General features: G+C 46.3%; 1 protein-coding gene across 3 annotated transcripts in view; it reads right to left on the reverse strand.

Annotated features, from left to right (window-relative positions):
* ITPR2 (inositol 1,4,5-trisphosphate receptor type 2) overlaps window positions 1-19,384 on the reverse strand; it is a 243,975-nt gene that overhangs the window by 9,077 nt on the left and 215,514 nt on the right. For all 3 annotated transcript variants that reach the window (XM_071551613.1, XM_071551611.1, XM_071551614.1), the window contains one exon: window positions 18,409-18,569. In XM_071551613.1, the coding sequence (XP_071407714.1) occupies window positions 18,409-18,569 (161 nt within the window). The remainder of the gene's footprint in view (window positions 1-18,408; window positions 18,570-19,384) is intronic.

Here is a 19,384-nt window from a genome sequence, read left to right on the forward strand (position 1 = left end):
AGCAGAGCAGACACTCCGAGTGGCGATCCAGCGTGCTCCATGCCGAGCTCCCCGCGGCTGGCAGCACTCCAGAGGGAATCTCAGCTCGCCCGGGGGGGAAAGTGCTCGGAGAGGCGCTCTGGGCGCACGTAGCAGAGAGGTGCCGACGGCGAGGGCACATGCCTGAGGAATCACAGGACTTAGGGGATTTGCTGCTTGTGTTCTCGGAGAAACCTCAGCCCCTTCTGCTCGGGGAGGCAGGCTCGGAGCAAAGGTCTGCGTCTGCCTCCTGCAGTTCTCTGCACAGCACAACTCTCTCCTTCCCTTCCCTGGGCTTTCCAGAGGGGTGACTTTAATTCCTTCCTTTGGGAAAACATTGCCTTTTTTTCTGACTTTGCTAGCTCGGGTTGAGCGTGGATGGAGGAAAGAGTGAAGAAATTAATTTTGAGTTTCTATACTTTGTATGAAGTCTCTCTTGAGCCGTCCCTGTCCTGTTGGCACGGCCAACTGGCTTCAATGGAGCTCTCCCGCTGAGCTGACTCCGTGCCTCCGGAGTAATTGGCAGAGGGATGTTTCTTTAGGAGGTGCTGCTTTCACAGGCTAGCAGCAAGATGGATCAGCTGCTACCAGCAGGAAAGACTGGGCTGAGCCTTTAAAAAATAGATTACTAGATAACAGCGAGAGAAAATAGGTCAAAGAGTAGGACAAAGGGGATGAAGTAGAGGAGAAAAGGCAGCCTAATGCATTCCTTCAGCTGGTGCCACTGCCATGGGCTCCGAGTGCCACGGCACAGTCAGCTGTGCCACTTCATTTCTCCAGCAGACTGTAATGCAGTGACTCTCAGCCCCTTCCACCCCATGACCCCTTGTTGCAACATGAAAACAAGCCATTTCAGGACTTCCCTCCTATCTATTCACTAAGAAAAGCAGCGATGACTGCTCATGTCTTCTCCTGGGTTGTGACCTCCCCCGCTGCAGGCATGAGGGCAGATGATGGGCCTTGCTGTGCTCCAGCCCAACATTCCCTGTGTCTCACATGGATCATTCACTCCTTGGTGACTCAGAGAGGTGAGTAAGACAATCAGCAGTGGGGCTGTAACCTGACAGCAAGGCTGAGAAAATGGGTGTGCTCCAAGCCCTCTTTCCTCCTCAACTAGGCGGTCCCTAAAGGCTGCAGAAGAGGAGCATGAACATCAATCACCATGAGTCAGGATAGTTATCAGGAAGGTTTTCACCCAGAGGGTGGCTGGGCACTAAACGGGCTCCCCAGGGCAGTGGGCACAGCACCAAGAGTGTCTGAGTTCAAGAAGTGTTCGGACAATGCCTTCAGGCACATGGTGGGATTCCTGGGATGTCCTGCATAGGGGCAGGAGTTGAACTCGATGATCCTGATGGGTCCCTTGTATGGTTCTGTGGTCACTGAGGGGTGCAGAAGAGGAGCATGGACATCAATCACCACGAAGGTTTGCTGCCAGCACCTCGGTGTGCCCCTCTGGGCTATTCCTGGGGCTCCAGCCTGCAACACACACTCGTGGCATGCAGCAAACAGCAACCACCCCAGCAGCCCAGCAAGAGCCTCCCAGAACTTTAGGAAGGCTGCAGCCTCTTTAGAGAGGCTGTAGCCCTTCGAAGTGCACAGTGGGGAGGTAAAACCTTGCTGTACTGCTGCTGAGGAGAGACAGCACCAGCCATTACAGAGAAGAGCAACGAGGCTGGTGAAGGGACTGGAGCACAAGCCCTATGGGGAGAGGCTGAGGGAGCTGGGGGTGTTTAGCCTGGAGAAGAGGAGGCTCAGAGGTGACCTCAGCACTGTCTAGAACTATCTGAAGGGAAGTTCTGGCCAGGTGGGGGTTGGTCTCTTCTCCCAGGCACTCAGCAATAGGACAAGGGGGCACGGGCTCAAGCTCTGCCAGGGGAAATTGAAGTTGGATATCAGGAAAAAATTCTTTGCAGAGAGAGTGCTCAGGCATTGGAATGGGCTGCCCAGAGAGGGGGTGGATTCCCCATCCCTGGAGGTTTTTAACCTGAGCTTGGCCGTGGCACTGAGTGCCATGATTTGGTAAAGGGACTGGAGTTGGACCAAGGGTTGGACCTGATGATCTCGGAGGTCTTTTCCAACCCAATCCATTCTATGATTCTGTGATTCCATGTCCCCCATGACTGAGGAGAGGCTCTGCTGGGAATCTGGCACAGCTTAACCCCCGCCACTCTGCTCTGCCCTCAGCATGAAGGCAAACAGACCCCTGGCACTGCTGCTCTCCATCTCTGCCCTTCCAGGCACAGGAACCAAAAGGCCACTCACTCCCTTTTTCTGAGCCAGCACCTTGAATAAATACTTGAGTGCTGGGTACAAAGAGATCTGTTTTTACTGAGAATTATTCTGTATGTCTGAAATGTAAATAAGTCCATCCATTCCCTTCCCAGATATGCTGCCCAGATAAGCAAAGAGGGATCAGCCCCAACGACCTTTTTGATAGCTATTATTCTTCTGCCCAGGAACAGAGCCTGATCCTAAAAGTCTGGAGTTATGTAGCTCCTATAGCCACCTTAAAAAGGGATTTTAAAGATTTAAGCTATCGTGTGCTTTAGATGACACAGGGCAATAACCACTTTGTGATTTAATCACAGACAATAATAATTTGGTTCAGAGCATGATTCAGCTAATCCACAATTTGATAAACGTTCATCCTAAACTACAAACCCAAATAGCTTTCTGCAAATCCTGTTTGACACTTTAATGTTAAGGCTGTATTTGATAAGCAATCTGTGCTGTACCAAAATAGAGGGAGGGAAATTAGGAATTGTTATGCATCTATATGCATCCACAACAGTAATTCAAAGAAAATGAAAATAAGCCTGGGCAAGGTAAATCTTTTTGCAGCAAGTAAACTGATAGGTCTGGCTGGGTCTGTACTGGATTGATACATGCTACAGCTCCCAGAAAAATAGAGAGACCTGTTTCCCCCTGAAAAAAGGTTGAAACCACAACACTGTCCAACTGTCTGCTTTAGGAGTGTCATTGATGCATTTACTTTCATTTTAACTTGGCTGTAACAGGATCTATCACTGTAATTCTGAGTAGCTGTGAGTTCTTCAAGACTGATATCCAGGCCAGTCAGCTATAAATGTCTCAGTGTTTCTGTATCAGCATGCCCACTTATGAGATCCCTGCAAAAACTATGGTGAGGAATGATGATAAACCTCAAATTGTGAAGATTTTTAACTGAGGCTCTATGGGGAAGTTTCAACACTCAGCCTGAAGTTCTCTAAAGAACAAGCACCCCAATATTTCTGCTTATCAAACACACCTAAGGGACTTGGCATTTACCTCCAAAAGATGGAAACAATCATAGAAATAATTTTTCCCAGTCAAGGCTGTAAACTGGATGTGGGCAAGCACATGTTCATCTCTCAGATGTTACTTTCTTCTGCTGTTCCAATTGCTCTCTGCCACCTTATCTTTATCATAACCCCCAGAGTTAATATTCTCCTCTGCAAATCTTCAAGTATCCCAACGCCACCATCTAAAGCTGGGATGTGGTCCTTAATATTTGTGCCCTTAAAACAGATGTAATTATAGATTTGTGCAAAACATGAGTTTATTTTTCCACATTCCTATGTTTTTGTGTTGTTAGTGGTTACGAGACATACTTTAGGAAAAACACTTCAGATTTTTCATTTAAAATAATGAAATTATTTCTGATATAATCCCTGGATCTTGTGCATAACGAAACATCTGGTACAGAGATTAGAAAATAAATGTTCTTGGCTCCCCCCCCCCCCCTTTTGTTAAACAGATGTTGTTGATACAAAACACAGAACTGTAAATCATAGCCTGCATGTGGACACAGACTGTCACTACTGAGCAGAAATTTACTGTGGCTAGATAGAGGTTTGAAACAGCAATGAATCACTGGCTTACTAACTTTATTCACGTGGGTATGGTTTCAATATTCTGACATTAAGTGCACATGGCCTTAAAAAAAGAACCTTCTAAAGGCAGCATGGGAGGCTCTGGTTTCGTTCCAGCTGCCTCGGTGGGGGAAGCACAGCAGAAAGTAACGGCAGCCTCTGTGCAGGGGAACCTGGCAGGTCTCTGTCTCTTCCCTCACAGCTGGTTCTACAGCTGCTGGTGCTGCTATTGAACCCCTCAGGCTCTGCTCCTCTGGTGCCCAGAGCAGCCCCTCTGAGTGCCACAGTGTCCCTGGCAGCCCTGCCACAGGAGAGGGGCTGAGCTGCCCACACTGCCCCACCACTGCCACCAAAATCACAGCATGTGCTGCCTTGGAAGGGACCCACAAGGATCATCCAGTCCGACTCCTGGCCCTGCACAGGACCATCCCCAAGAGTCACACCCTGTGGCCCAGAGCATGATCCAAACACTCCTGGAGCTCTGGCAGCCTTGGGGCTGTGCCCACTGCCCTGGGGAGCCTGGTCAGTGTCCACCACCCTCTGGGGGAAGAACCTTTCCCTGAGATCCAAACTAGCCCTGCCCTGGCACAGCTCCAGCCATTCCCTGGGTGCTGTCCCTGCCCTGGCACAGCTCCAGCCATTCCCTGGGTGCTGTCCCTGGTCCCCACAGAGCAGAGATCAGTGCTAGCCCCTCCTGAGTAAGTTGTACCTGCAATGAGGTCTCCCCTCAGTCTCCTCCTCTCCACCTGAAGACACCAAGTGCCCTCTCAGTGTCCTCACATGCTTCCCTCCCCTCCAGGCCCTTCCCCATCTCCATTGCCCTCCTTTGGACACTCTCTAATGGCTCAGTCTCTTCCTTACATTGTGTCACCCCACACTGCCCCAGTATTGCAGGTGAGGCTGCCCCACTGCAGAGCAGAGCAAGACAATCCCCTCCCAGCTCCAACTTCTTTCTCCCTCTCCTTTCCCTGCTCCTCCTGCCATCACTGCAGTGAATCCACTGCTGGTTTGCAGGACAGGCTCTCACCGAGCTGCACAGAAATGGCATTTCTGCTTTGCGCTGACCGTGTTCAAAGTGACCGGAACTCCAACGCCTCTCTAGCCCCTGGATGTTCCTACCCAACATCTCACACTGTCTGCAACAACAGGCTGAAGCTCCCCCTTCCTCTGTTCCTCTCCTAACATTGCTTTTCCTCCACAAAACATGCTGGCAGGCACTCCAGATGCTGAACTCCAGACAAAATCCCATGGCACAAATCCCACTGCAGTGCAAGCCTGGTGGGGACGCAGGTGATGTCTGCTCCTTGGGGACACACAGCTGGGAGGACACCACAAACCTTGACCTCGTTTTGTCAATGTGCCTGCTGGTTTGATCCAATGAATCACAGCCAAACTCCAAGATTAGACTCCAAACCATGACCTGTCTTTTGCAGCACAGGATTCAGGAGCATACTTGTTGGAAACAACTTCTTTGCAGAGAGTGCTCAGGCATTGGAATGGGCTGCCCAGAGAGGGGGTGGATTCCCCATCCCTGGAGGTTTTTAAACTGAGCTTGGCCGTGGCACTGAGTGCCATGATCCAGTAAAGGGACTGGAGTTGGCCCAAGGGTTGGACTTGATCTCGGAGGTCTTTTCCAACCCAATCCATTCTATGATTCTGTTCTATGAAATTTATGGTGCTTTGTTTTGTTTTGTTTTGTTTTTTCCACATTTAGCTTTAATTCTCTGGTCTTGTCACCTTGTATTTTGCAAGTCCTGTCCATTTCCCCCAGTTTCAGCTTCAATTTGGTGTAACAGAATCTTGGGGAAATACAAAGCCTCAGCTGGAGACTCGTTTTTCGGAGGCTCAGGACTTGACCTTGTTCTCAGCTTTGCACAGGGAGAGCTTTGCTGATTGCAGCATGATTGTTCCGGTTTAAGATCCTGCCAGAGCCAAGGCATTTGGAATCCTGATCTGATGTTCCTGCTTTAGGCCCATTTTCACTCTGATGCATTTTGCACATGGGGCAGGGGTATGAAAGGACAACTAAAAGAACAACACTTTCTTTTAAAATTAGTAAGAACTATTACCTATCACCCCACGGTACTGTTTTTTACCTGTGCAATCATGCACATACCTTACATGTGCAAAGAATCACGGAATTGTTAAGGTTGGAAAAGACCTGTGAGATCATAAATGCAAATACTTGAGCATTGCTCAGAGGAGAGGAAAAAGCCCCAAGTTTCTCTGTGAAGCATCTCTTGACAAAACACCACCAAACAACAGCCACTTTCCAGCTTTATGGGAACACCAACGACCTGCTCTGCAATCTCTTTCTCTGGTCAAACACTTGCTCATGGTTTTTGGACATTCCTCTGCTCATGCAGACAGGACAACCAAGAGTTGGCCCCGTCCGGCTGTGGCTGATGAGCAGCAGATCCCACCTGCCCACAGGCAAGGAAGCACAAAACCCTGAGATTGGCTCAGTTGGTTAAAACTTGGTTGTAATAACACCAAGGTCATGGGTTCAATCCCCTGTGTGGGCCGTTGGACTCGATGATCCTTCTGGGTCCCTTCCAACTCAGAATAGTCTGGGATTCTACATTGTTCCCTCTCCAGAAAGGACTTTTATTCCCTTTGGGAAATAGGTGGAAACCAACAAAACTGGGCCCTCAAGGTGCAACAACATCTACTTGCTCAGGTTTGTGTCCACCGCGTGCTGTTTTCAGAGGCTGCAGGCACAGATCAGTAGAAGAAAAAACCACCACTCTCCTTCGTGACCCTTTATCTGCCTGTACTACATTTTCATTAATGTTCTTGCTTGCATTGCTAGGACAATACTAGAGTGGATTCTCTGTACAGATCTGCTTCTTCTTTTTTTTTTCAGCCCAGCATTTAAATATGGTTTGCTCTGTTCAATTAAACTGCATTTTCTCTTGAGAACAAGCAGATGATCGGTTTACAAACCCAGAGTTACGATTTTCCTTCAGCAGCACCCAGCAAAATGAAAAGCAGAAACAAAACATTTAAATCACATGTGTGTAAAATACACAGGGTTCATTAAACATGATTTAAAGTTGCCTCTTTGTTTTGGAGACTCTTTAAAGCTCCTACTACCCCAAACTCACAGAGGTGTAATGGGATTCCTGATCTATTGAATTTTGGAGGATGGCTGTAGTGGGTTCCATTATATATAAATTGGATGCAGCCAATTTGCAATCCCCAATATATACTTTTATCTCAAAATGTCCTGTGAGGCAATTGCGTAAAGTACTTTATCAGGGATTGTTGTTGGTAATATTGCAAGATTTCATGATGTAAAAAATCCATCAATGTCATTTAAATTGTACAAAATGGTTCCCAGATTTTTTTTCCCTGTAGACCATTTTTAACCATCTTCTCAAAAAATTTGTTCAATAAATAGTGTATGAAACAAACATTTTGCACTTTGTCCCACAGATGCAATTTGCCAGCCTGATGGATTTCTTTCTCTACAACTAATCTGATTTCTTTAGGCTATATATCTTCTCTTTTATTAAAGATGATGCAATCTTAGCTTTTTATCATACACACATCCACCACACTAGAAAGAGAGAAGATTCCATGAACTACCCTTCCAACCAAATAGAAAAACCTGACACAAATCTCATAAAGCTGATCCCAAAAGATAAATGGGGCCAAAATTACACAAATCCAGAAACTTATCCATGCAGATTAATGTGGGCCTGTGGATTTTTCTTCCTGTGACAGATACAGAAAACAAGAAACTTCATCACGTCTGCAGCACCCTGTAAATCAAACTCGCGCTGATGTTGCACCCAATCCCCCCAGATCTTGCTGTGTCTGCACTGTCAGAGCTCAGAAGCAGAACTGGTTTTTTTCTTTGTAGCCTCTCCCTGTTTTACATCTTGCCGAATTATAGAACCATAGAATCACAGAATGGATTGGGTTGGAAAAGACCTCCAAGATCATCAAGTCCAACCCTTGGTCCAACTCCAGTCCCTTTACCAGATCATGGCACTCAGTGCCACGGCCAAGCTCAGGTTAAAAACCTCCAGAGATCGGGAATCCACCCTCTCTCTGGGCAGCCCATTCCAATGCCTGAGCACTCTCTCAGCAAAGAAGTTTTTTCTGCTCTCCAACTTCAATTTCCCCTGGCAGAGCTTGAGCCCGTGCCCCCTTGTCACCACTGTGTTTTGAGTCCAACCAAAGTTACTTTTAAATGGTGTTCCTGGTGAGGCAACCTCAAAATCATCTCCCTGTCCTTTTACTTATTGCCCTTGTGGTTTTGGGGAAACCCATAGTCCTTCCCTTCCTCAGTTATCTGCCTTGGCTATGGGCAATTATTCAGCCTCTCTCCCACTCAAGCAGCCAGAAGTTTAGCACCACTGTAATCCAAAGAACAATAATTGTTTTCAAATGTTGCAATAATATTCTCCAACAGCAGTGCAGTGTTTTGTGTCTGGTGCTTCTCCCATAGAGCAAAATCAAATTAATTCAGTTGACATGTTTTGGGATCTGCTCATCACATTGTTCCTCTGGGGGTTCAGCTTCTTATCACTATCTGTGATCCCAGTTCTCACCAGGCAAAGCCCTACACAGCCAATCCCATGGAACTGAGGCTCTGCCAGGATTTTATGCACAACAGTAGGTGCCTATCCAGAGCCTTGGAGAGCCCTTCCATTCTTTGGAATCACAGCCTAAAGGTCTGCCCACACACAGCTCCATCTCAAGCCACATGCTTCTTGAACAAAGGGATAAAAGATGGCTTTTGCAGGCTGCCTGGAAAGTTAACAGCTCCAGTCTCTGGCAGGTCAGGGCGAGGAGAGTGGATTCCAGCCAGGAACCGCAGCCCTGGGAGTGGATTCCAGCCGGGAACCGCAGCCCGGGAGTGGATTCCAGCCGGGAACCGCAGCCCCGGGAGTGGATTCCAGCCGGGAATTGCAGCCCCGGGAGTGGATTCCAGCCGGGAACCGCAGCCCTGGGAGTGGATTCCAGCCGGGAACTGCAGCCCCGGGAGTGGATTCCAGCCGGGAACCGCAGCCCCGGGAGTGGATTCCAGCCGGGAACCGCAGCCCTGGGAGTGGATTCCCTCCAGCTGGAGCACCTCCACCCCGTGTTCGTGGGGATGTGTGAGCTGCAAGGACACAGCCTGCTGTCCAGACCCCTCTCCAAGATTTTAAGGCCAGCATCAAGCAAACAAACAGGAACCCAACTCAACTTGTTTTCATTTGCAAGTTGAATGAGTTGAAGTTGGAAGGGGGACAAGGGCGCTGTGACTGCACTGGATCATCAAGGCAGAACACATCTTTGTAGAAAAATCAGTCTCTGAAGCCTAAATACTGGTCAACAGACAGGTGGCCAAATCTTTCAAACACTGAGATCAAGCTAAGCTTACCACTGAGCCAAAATACCACAGGGGATAAAAAGACCAGTGCTGGGTAGCATCAAACCATTGATTCTAGACCTCAGGGGCATAAAAAGAAGCACAAATCTCAATGAATACACTTTCAGGGAGTTTTAAGCTCCACTCTGTAACGTAGAATTACATTACAGCTTTGTGTTTGGAATGGATTTCATAGGAAAGAGTTAAAAAGACAGGGTTGTGTTGGTGGTGGGACCCTTCCCTTTAGGAGTTAACAAGGATGTGAGTGGCTGTGCAGGGACAGAGGGGTTTGTGGAAGGGCCCCAGACAGCTCGGGGATGAAGGTTATCACCACCCCCTCACTGCACACAGCAAACCCCCCTGTGCTGCACCACCTGCTGCTGATAGCAATTCTTGTCCCACTCCAGGGAGGCAGGATCAGATCTGCTGTTTCCTGTTCAAGCACCAACAGGATAATTAATTTTGCCTGTCTGAAAAGGATGTATATAAACTTAAAGCCAGTAAAACCTCAAGCTTGTAGGAGGTGGTACCAAATGAACTCACCTTTCCCTTCATTTACCCATCACCTGGCCAAGCAGGTCAACTGAATTATTTATGGCAGATCAAAGAGCCCATGTCTGGAAGACGCACAGCCCTTCAGGTAGAAAAGAAGATTCTCAGTTCTCTTGTTGAATAGGAGCTTTGTGCAGAGATGCAAAGCCCTCACGTGATGGTAACTTTTCATGCTCTGAGAAACACACAAATGAGCAGGAAAGCAGCTAATTAGGCATGTTGGTGTGATTGCTTATTTTATGAAGTGGAGAGGGAGGTGTTGAGCACTTTCATGAGATAATAGTGTGGAGACAAAATTGTAGAGAAGCGAAAATAGCAACGGACTACCTAGAGAAATTAACATTATTTTTGAACTACAGCAAAAGCAACAGAAAAATAACTGACAGCAGAAAGAACAACAGTGCCTCAATATATTTTGTACATATAAAACTGGATAACACTTGAATATGGGAGGGTACAGGGACCTCCCCTCATATACCCAAGCATGGGTTGGACCTGTGCAAAGGACAATTTCAGCTCCATTTCAGTGACTGCATCACCACTCAATAGCTCTGAGATCCTCTGTGAACTTGAGCCAGGCCTTGATGCAGAAAAATGACTTTTTCTGGAACCTGGTGCACCTAAACTGAAGCCACAAAGAGAGTTGCCTTCTCACTCACGCTGTCTTGAGCACAGCAAAAAAAAAAAAAAAAAAAAAAAATGGAAGCAGTAAATCATCAAATTTAGGCATATTTCTTTAATTGCTTATTTTATGAAAACCCAACTGCAGACAAAACCATCGCTGTATTTCCCAGGAAATTAGCCTGTCTGAGAGACCTCAGATCTTATTTAGCAGCCAGCTTTTGTGCTCTTGGTATTACTGCCATGGGAAGTAATTACTCATAACGTGACATGCATCCTATCAGCCTTTTAAAAGTAATTAAGAAAAAGTTTCACTGCTTAATGATATCTACATACATCTCATCCTTGCAAGTTTTGCTTTGATAACATCTGCTGGTTTTTGGAGGAAAGCCAGTCTTCAAAAGTAGAGTAACTCAGCCCTAACAAAGGGAGCATTATTAGCTTCCCAAAAGTTATAAACTCCGTGCCCTGCTCCAGCACAGCATTTGTGTGCACAAGTCCTGTAAGGATTTTCAAGCCTGTGAGCTGCCAGATGAGAAACTCCATGTTGAATTAGAATTTATGATAACGAAGAAGCCTTAAAAATACGGTAGATTTAGAGTGAGGCAGCTGAAAAACCGCAGCTCAGACTGAGCTGTGACAGCTGATCAACTAAGATTATTCTGCCTAGAGAGAGAGGCAGCAGCATCAACGCTGTGTCCCCTCCTCAAGCAGCGCAGTTCGGACTTCAGGGCCATCAGTTTGCACATCAGTACTCCGGGCTGCGAACTGCGGCAGCTCAGGAGCGAACAAACACTAGGGCTTGTCCTCCTCCCCCTGATATTGTTGTGGTTAATTGCGACACGAGGGTTTGGTGGACAGATGGGGGAGGAAACTTAGGAAAATGTCTGGGATGAATCACCACAGTGCACATGAAAAGCCCCCGGAGCGCCTTCCTGACATCCCCAGTGCATCTTGTGCTGCATTCATGTTTTACCTTGGATTGACACTTCTCTGGTTTGGACCATTCTCTCCACTGTTCAGTGATCCTCAGATGTAATAAGAGTATCTACAGACTATAGATAAAAACTAGCAGGGAAATCTTTTACCTCAAAAATTCAAAAAGATGATGGATAACAGAAGAAATTCTAGATGTCAGAAGTTTTTTTTTCCTTCTCTAAAGAAGATATATTTTAAGAGCAGAGGTCAACAGCCCTCTTAGTACATACCATTTTATTACATTCTTTGACAAAAACCGACGGGAGTTAAGAACAGCTTGTTCCACAAACCCTGCTGTCAGCATGCTCTTCTTTTTCATTAAATCCCTTTGGACCTGCCTCCTTTGGAACCTCCACGTGGTTTGTCTGGGGATGGGCACTGAACAGGTCAGGGAGCACCGCAGGGATTAGCACCAGGGAGATGACTTTATGCTCACTACCTAACCCTGGAGGAGCCTTTCCCGAGGTGTGGGAGGACGCACAGCCAGACTCCTGCCCTGCAGCTCCCGGGCTCTGGAGGCAGCACTTGGCTCACACCTTGGGTGTTTTGACAGTCAACTATTCTACTGAGGTTGGTTAGAAGTTAAAAAACACCCCCCTTTGCAAGGCACAGGTGGGTGTGCCAAGGGCTGTGCGCAAGCAGCTCTGGCTCCAGGAGAGAGCTGGCCCCTCTGCCTGCCCCTCTGCTGCCTCATGGAGTGCCCCAGGTGGGATGAGAACCCCGGGAGCCTGGTGGTGCCACGGCTCACATCGCACCTCTGATAGACTTGAGAGATGGGCTGATTGCAATGGGATGAAGTTCAACAAGGCAAAGTGCAGGTCCTGCCCTTTGGTCACCCCAACCCCCTGCAGCGCTCCAGGCTGGGCACAGAGTGGCTGGAGAGCAGCCAGGCAGAAAGGGACCTGGGGGGACTGAGGGACAGGAAGCTCAACAGGAGCCAAGAGTGTGCCCAGGTGGCCAAGAAGGCCAATGGGATCCTGGCCTGGATCAAAACTTGCATGGCCAGCAGGCCCAGGGCAGTGACCCTTCCCCTGGACTCTGCCTTGGGGAGGCCACACCTTGAGTGTTGTGTTCAGTTCTGGGCCCCTCAGTTGAGGAAAGAGATTGAGGGGCTGGAGGGGGGCCAGAGAAGAGCAACGAGGCTGGAGAAGGAACTGGAGCACAAGTGCTGTGGGGAGAGGCTGAGGGAGCTGGGGGTGTTTAGCCTGGAGAAGAGGAGGCTCAGAGGTGACCTCAGCACTGTCTAGAACTACTTGAAAGGATGTTGTAGCCAGGTGGGGGTTGGTCTCTTCTCCCAGGCACTCAGCAATAGGACAAGGGGGCACGGGCTCAAGCTCTGCCAGGGGAAATTGAAGTTGGAGAGCAGAAAAAACTTCTTTGCTGAGAGAGTGCTCAGGCATTGGAATGGGCTGCCCAGAGAGGGGGTGGATTCCCCATCCCTGGAGGTTTTTCAACTGAGATTGGCTGTGGCACTGAGTGCCATGATTTGGTAAAGGGACTGGAGTTGGCCCAAGGGTTGAACTCGATGATCTCTGAGGTCTTTTCCAACCCAATCCATTCTATGATTCTGTGATTCCATGCCGAGGTGGGCACCGGGCAAAGCGGGAGGCAGGAGAGGGAGGGATGCAGAGGGCAAAGGGCTGTTGCTGCCCAGCACACAGACAATGACAGCTATTGTGGGGCATCTCAGTGGCTCATTTGGCAGCGTTCCCAGCGCTGCTTCTGAATTTAACACCCACTTCTTGGTATCTAGTAGAAAAAGAAGGCAAGAACACGAGGCTGGAGGTAGGGAGAACAGAAACAACAGCACGGGCTCAAAGGAGCGCTAAACTCAGCTCAGTTTTCAAACTTCAGTATCTAAAAACAACAAACAAAACAACTGGAATGTTTCAAATGGAGAACAAATTTTTCTTGGTGGCACGGCAATGGCCATAATATTTGCTATATACTTATTTTATTCAATAATTTAAAACAATAACAACAAAAGAGATGATACCTTCAAAATATTTAAAATAAAGCAATTAAGGTATTTTGTCACAATGGGAGGTCATTGCTGTGCCATAGAAGTGCTTTTAAAAGAACTGAATGATGGGACCACTGTTCAGAATTCCAGGCTGGTGGTGCTTCATCCTTTTAATGTGGATGGGAATAAAAGGTTCATGGTCCCAATGACCACAATGGAGAACAGAACCTTTAATTTCCCACTAAAGATTGCCTTGCTTTAGGGAGATGGTCTAGCTCATGGCAGTGTCCTTTACTCTTAGGAGCATAGGCTGGTTTTCGAGCAGTTTTCTCAGCTGAGGAGTTAAGCAATTGCACCAATTACAGCCAATTACATAATTGGAGTAAATAAGTAATAATATAATTAGGTGCTGTAATTATGTAGTTATGACAGGTAGCACTAATGCTGATAAAAGCCATTATGAAACTTGCTAAGAACTGTGGACAGAGCACATGAGAACAAAACTTCCAGGGCTTCATTTGCTCAAGTCTTTCATTCTTCTAATGAGCAAAACCCCCTAATTTAATTACTATGCCAATAGCCTTTTAGTTTTGCAAGTGAATGGAGGCACAAATGACAGGTTAATTCATGGGTGTCTTGCTGCAAAAAATTCAGTAGCTAATCATCTACATTTTTTTACCTTCATATACCTATTTACAGCCACCAAAGCTGAGATGAAATCTGTGTGTACAAATGACACCTCTCAAAAGTGAAGCCCAAAAATTTGGACATTAACCTGCATTGTTCTGGTTATGGCATTAAACTGTCTCCTCTGACAGACACAAGGACCATTCAAAGATTGCTGTATCGGTCTCATACAGGTTGTGTGCATCTCTGGGTTTGGTAGGGATGGTATTTCTGGCCCCAAATGGGTCAGACAAGCAGGAATTTTATCTGCAGGAATGAAAATTCAACATGCAAGTTCTCAGTGCAAATGCAAGGCATGTAGTCAGCTTTTCAAGGTTTCTGTCCTTTTGGATAATGTATAATACCTGTCTGACTTCATAAAAAACGCCTGGAGAACAAACAAATAACAAAGCCTACTGCCCTGATTTGATATTCATTGATATTTCACGTGATAACTGATAGAAGATAGTGTGCAAGAAAAATGGGCATGACTGGAAGAACTGGAGTGCTTTACTCCCATAACAACTCCATAAAGGAACTGCCTGAAAAGCTTGAGGTGTATAAACTGTGTGTTGCTTTACAACACATTTTATGCTTGCTGCTTTCTTTCTAAAAAGAAAGAAGAAGAAAAATTAATACCTTTCTTTATGAAAGCTGAACAGCTCTTGGCTACTTCTGTCCCTGCTCAGAGCAGTGAGGCAAATACAGAGCTGCTGGGAAAACCAAAATCCCAGGGAACACGAGGAGTTTGCAGACAATGTCCACAGTCCAGAGGCAGACAGGAAAAGCAGCCCTCTGCCCCAAGGCCTTTGGAGGCCAGAGATTTGCAAGATGATGGGAATGCCTCAAAACAAACCACCCTTGGACAGAAATGCAAACTTGGGAACCTGCAAAAATATTGCCTTTGAGTGAGGGGTGTGTGCAGCATCTCCTACATGTTTCATTCCCTTCTTCAACTGGAAAACCGGAGAAGTGAACTGTGATGTATAAGTAACTCCCTGCCATTTTGGCACCCAGCCTTTCAAATAATATTCCAAAAGAAGAAAACCACAGTATCCCTACTTTTACCGAGTTATGCTATCAGCCAGCCTCCAAAGCAGATGCTTCACTGTTTGCTGGACAAATGATTCACAGAAAAGACTGAGAGTCATAAAGAGGACAGTCATGGTTTTGGCTTCTGACTGAGAAAAGATGCTTTCTCTGGTGCTTAGTTAATACTGATAATCATTCATTTGCAAGACTTTGTGAGACAGTAGAAGAGAAGTGCAAATAATAGTTGGTTCCTAACAACAGTTGTAGGGGTAGTGAGGATGATACTTGGAGCTTAACTCTCTTTTCTATTAAAGAGGTTACAGCAACATGCTCCAAAATCCTGTATTTAAGGATAGATCTGAGCGTTGAAGATTTGATTTGGGTAGAAATTCTCTCTAAGTATTCTGGCTGTGAAAACACAGACTTGAGGTTTGATCCATTAAAGCTACAGAAGCAGCCACAGAAGGCATTCCTAAGCATAACAAAAACTAACAGAGTTAAGAGAGCTTTTCCAGGAGTATGAATCACAGGGGGTTTCCAGCCATATTCTGGTACATTGTGAAAAATAAAATCTCACTCTGGTCCCCTTCAAAGAGGTTCTGACACTTCCCTGTTATTCCAACAAGCTTATATTTATAAATATTTCTTGCAATCCCATAAGCCTTATTCAGTAATGAGTCAGTTTCACTGGCAAGCCCCTTGAGAAAGGTTAATTTGAAGTCTGCTCTTTTCTATCAGATCCTAACCACAACTTGGTCTCTTACGAGGGGCTTGGTCTCCTCTCCCAGCTTACAAGAATGGTCACTCAGCTTCCAGTCTGCCACAAAGTCTGAATTAGCTTCTCCCTCTGTCTTCAGGACAAACCCCACACTCAGGCTTCATTTCTGCATGGAATGTAGTACATCTCACATGCCTGTCATGTAATTTCATCACTACCTTTCTGTGTTTGAAACACAACAAAGAGCTGCAAAACCACCTCTGAGAGTTTTCCTTTTGACTCTACTTTTGCTCCTAAGCAAAGCTGTATCTCTAAATCTCTTCTTCCACTGGAATATCACACTTCACTCTTCCAGCCAGATTATTTTCTTAGTATCCCTTGTACCAGGTTTTATACAGTAAACTCTCTGGCTCTAAAAATAGTGTCCTTTTTTGTCTATTTTGTTCCAATTGCTCCTGCTGTGCAGCACTGGTATTTCTGCAGCACAGCTTTCCTAGATTTTGCATTGGGAATTTAAACTACACAAAAATACAATTACTAATCCCACACCAGACACTTGTAGGTTGTTCAAACAGTTCTCTCTCTTCTTTTCCCCCCACTCCTCCATTCCTACTTCCACTCCACATAAACTTTACACTACTAGGTCCATATATACCTCTCCCATCATATAGAATAACCTTTAACTTTATAATACCCATGGGAAAAGTCTTCCTTCAGAGGGTTAATAATCCCAAAATCTGGATTACATCATCGCTCTGCCACAGAGGAACAGGGGTTTTGAGAAATCAGTTCAATGCTTGAGTTTTTGGTGTTTTTCTGTTAATATTTTAGCTATTCAAACAGGAGTTCCCACCGTTAATATAAAAGTAAAATACATCAGTGAGTTACATCAGAAAAGTCAAACCACTGCTGCCACAGGATGAATACACTTACTATGACTATTAATGCATGATTAAACATTAATACTTAACATACATACCACAAAGTTTAAAATCATACAAACATAGCAAGGAGAGGAAGAGGATTAGAGAAGGACTAAACAAATGAGACAAGCCCCAGAGTCTGGAGATGTAATTGATTCCACAAATTAAAGTGCATTTCTGAGATAAGCTAAAATATGGTCATGTATAACAGGACAACTTGCAACTGTGGATAACTTCTTGTAATGCAACAGAGGCTAAAAGGGTTGGGTTTAAGTTTTGTTTTAGGTTTTCTGTCTCGCCCATCACACTGCAGGTGTAGATGCATTATTGGCTGCTGAGCTGGGCAATGAGATTGATGGTTCAAAACTGATGGACACAGGCTGTCCCTGTGTACCTGAGCACTGAATTCCCATCACCTGCCACCTTCCCAGGTAGGGCTAACAGCCTTACAGAAGCTCCAAGCAGTCAAGCACATGCTCCTGTCTGAACATGAGCTGTTCCCCTCCTGTGAGTTTGTCAAGGCAAACTCACTGTAAGCCTGTACAGCACTTGGGAGTCAACTCCTCTAATTTTAGCCAGATCCCAATTAGGCATCTTATCTAAACCAACCTCTCAAAGGAGCGAGGAAGGTGAGTCACCCCAGCTCTCCCAGACACCCGTGTGAAGGCAGGACAAATAACCAGCTCTCTGTGCTGACGAGGCAGCAAGCTGGGATCGATCGAAAGCAGGCGCCTGCCTTGAAGACAGCTGAAGTTAAAGGAGAAGAATCTTCCCCTTGGCTACACTGAGGACTAAAAGGGCACCCAGCATCTCAATAATGAGGCTGGATAGTATGTCCAGTCAAAGGGATAACAGGGCAGATGCTCCCGACAAGAAATGTGGCTCCAGAGATGCATGAACAGCAAAGCCTGATGTGCGTTTGTTACACCCTCCTCTGGGATCCAGACAGATGCCAGCTCTGCAACCACAGACCCTGGCACAGGCCCTAAGCACTGCAACACCTGCCAGCAAGTCCACAGGAAGAAAACTGCACCAGAAGATTCCAGCAGGCGGGAAAAATTCCTCAAAAATGAAGCCCCAAGCCAGGCAGCCTTGATGCTCCATCCCTCTCACTCACCAGAATGAACCCTCTTGGGGAGCAGGCTGGAAACAAAACGTAATCGAACATCTCTCTGCCCCAGTGTCATCACATTTCTCTCTCTGAGTCCAAGTCATACTCTCCCTGCTTCAAGAGGCAGTTTCTGTAGCTCTTCAAATCCCTGCAGCTGCTCTTCTTGGTCTTTTCAATAGCTTGTTCTGAGCAGTCATAGGAGAAAAGCACTAGCCCTCAACACTGACCCTGTGCTTTGCTGTTCAGCAGGAGATGTTATTTTTCTGGCCAGCAGCCCAGGGATACTGGACAAAGCCGGAGCAGCAGCAGATGTTGTGCTGCATCTCCTGCCCCGGGTTTGGCTAATGAGGCAGCAGAACCCACAGAGCATGAGAGCATGGCCAGACTGCAGACTGTGGCCTGCGCCTTCATCCTTTCCATTATGTGTAAGAACGGGCTCTGTCGCAGACTGAGACACGTGAAAAGCTCTTTAAAAATACGGATCGATGCCTCCCATTGTTCAGAGAGAGGGGAAGAAGAAAGATGCTCTCTGCTCCAGCTGCAAGGAGCATCTCTCAGTTGCATAAAGCACATGCCCAAATTGACTTACCACAATCATTTGTGCCACGTAGCTCTCTGGGCCAGTGTATTCAGTGGGATCTTTAACTTTGACAAGGACTATAAAGTACAGATAATGCCACATGTTGTGTTCTGACTTTATGTGCTCCTCAAACGAAACGGTCTTGTTATCAAATTTGTCTCTCTCCAGTCCTGCAAAAAAGACACAAACATAAAGGCAAAAAATAAATTTCAATGTAAAAAATCTGTTAAATATGTTAGAGAAAGGAACTTAATTTAAAGGATCATAAATTTGAAGGATCTTAATTTAAAAGCTATAACTGCAAACTGTAACCACCAGGAAACAAATACCAGGCCAGAAGGCATTCCTGACAGAAGTCTTTCAACACAGCATTTATTCTCTTTTGTGATATTTCCTCTTAATAACAACAACAATATAATAAATATATTACAGTTTTACAGTGCCTTCTACGCTGAGGGCTATAAAGTGCTTTACAAGAGTTGGCCCTGACTTTTTCTAGATGGATACACAGCGTGAAATCCAGGTCCTGATCCTCCAAAGATTTATGCACAGGTTTAGCATCAAGCATATGAACAGTCCCACTCAAAGCTGGGCTGGGATTGTTGGTGTGCTTAAGCCTGGCAGAGAGGGTGAGTTTCTACAGCTTTGAAGTTACACAGTCTTTACAGATCTGTAGTCATAAGAAATTTTTTGGGTTTTGCCTGTCACAGGTCAAATCTGTGAAGAATGAGACAGTGAGGAAGGACAGGATTCACCACCAGGTTTGCCTCCATGTTACCACTTTCCTCCCTGGATCTCTTGTGGAGGCTTCCACAACGATGTTGTGCTAAAGACACTAAAGATGCCATGCTCTGCACAACATTCATCCCTGTCAGTACAACCACAGACACACCAGCCTAGAAAGGAGCAGGTATTTCTGAGGTCCCCTGAGGGAGTGAAGGTCCGCCCTTCTTTGTGAGTGCCCTTCAAAGTAAGTGTGATTTCT

The sequence above is a fragment of the Pithys albifrons genome, chromosome 3 (assembly GCF_047495875.1).
Source record: "Pithys albifrons albifrons isolate INPA30051 chromosome 3, PitAlb_v1, whole genome shotgun sequence".
In the NCBI taxonomy this organism is placed as follows: domain Eukaryota; kingdom Metazoa; phylum Chordata; class Aves; order Passeriformes; family Thamnophilidae; genus Pithys; species Pithys albifrons.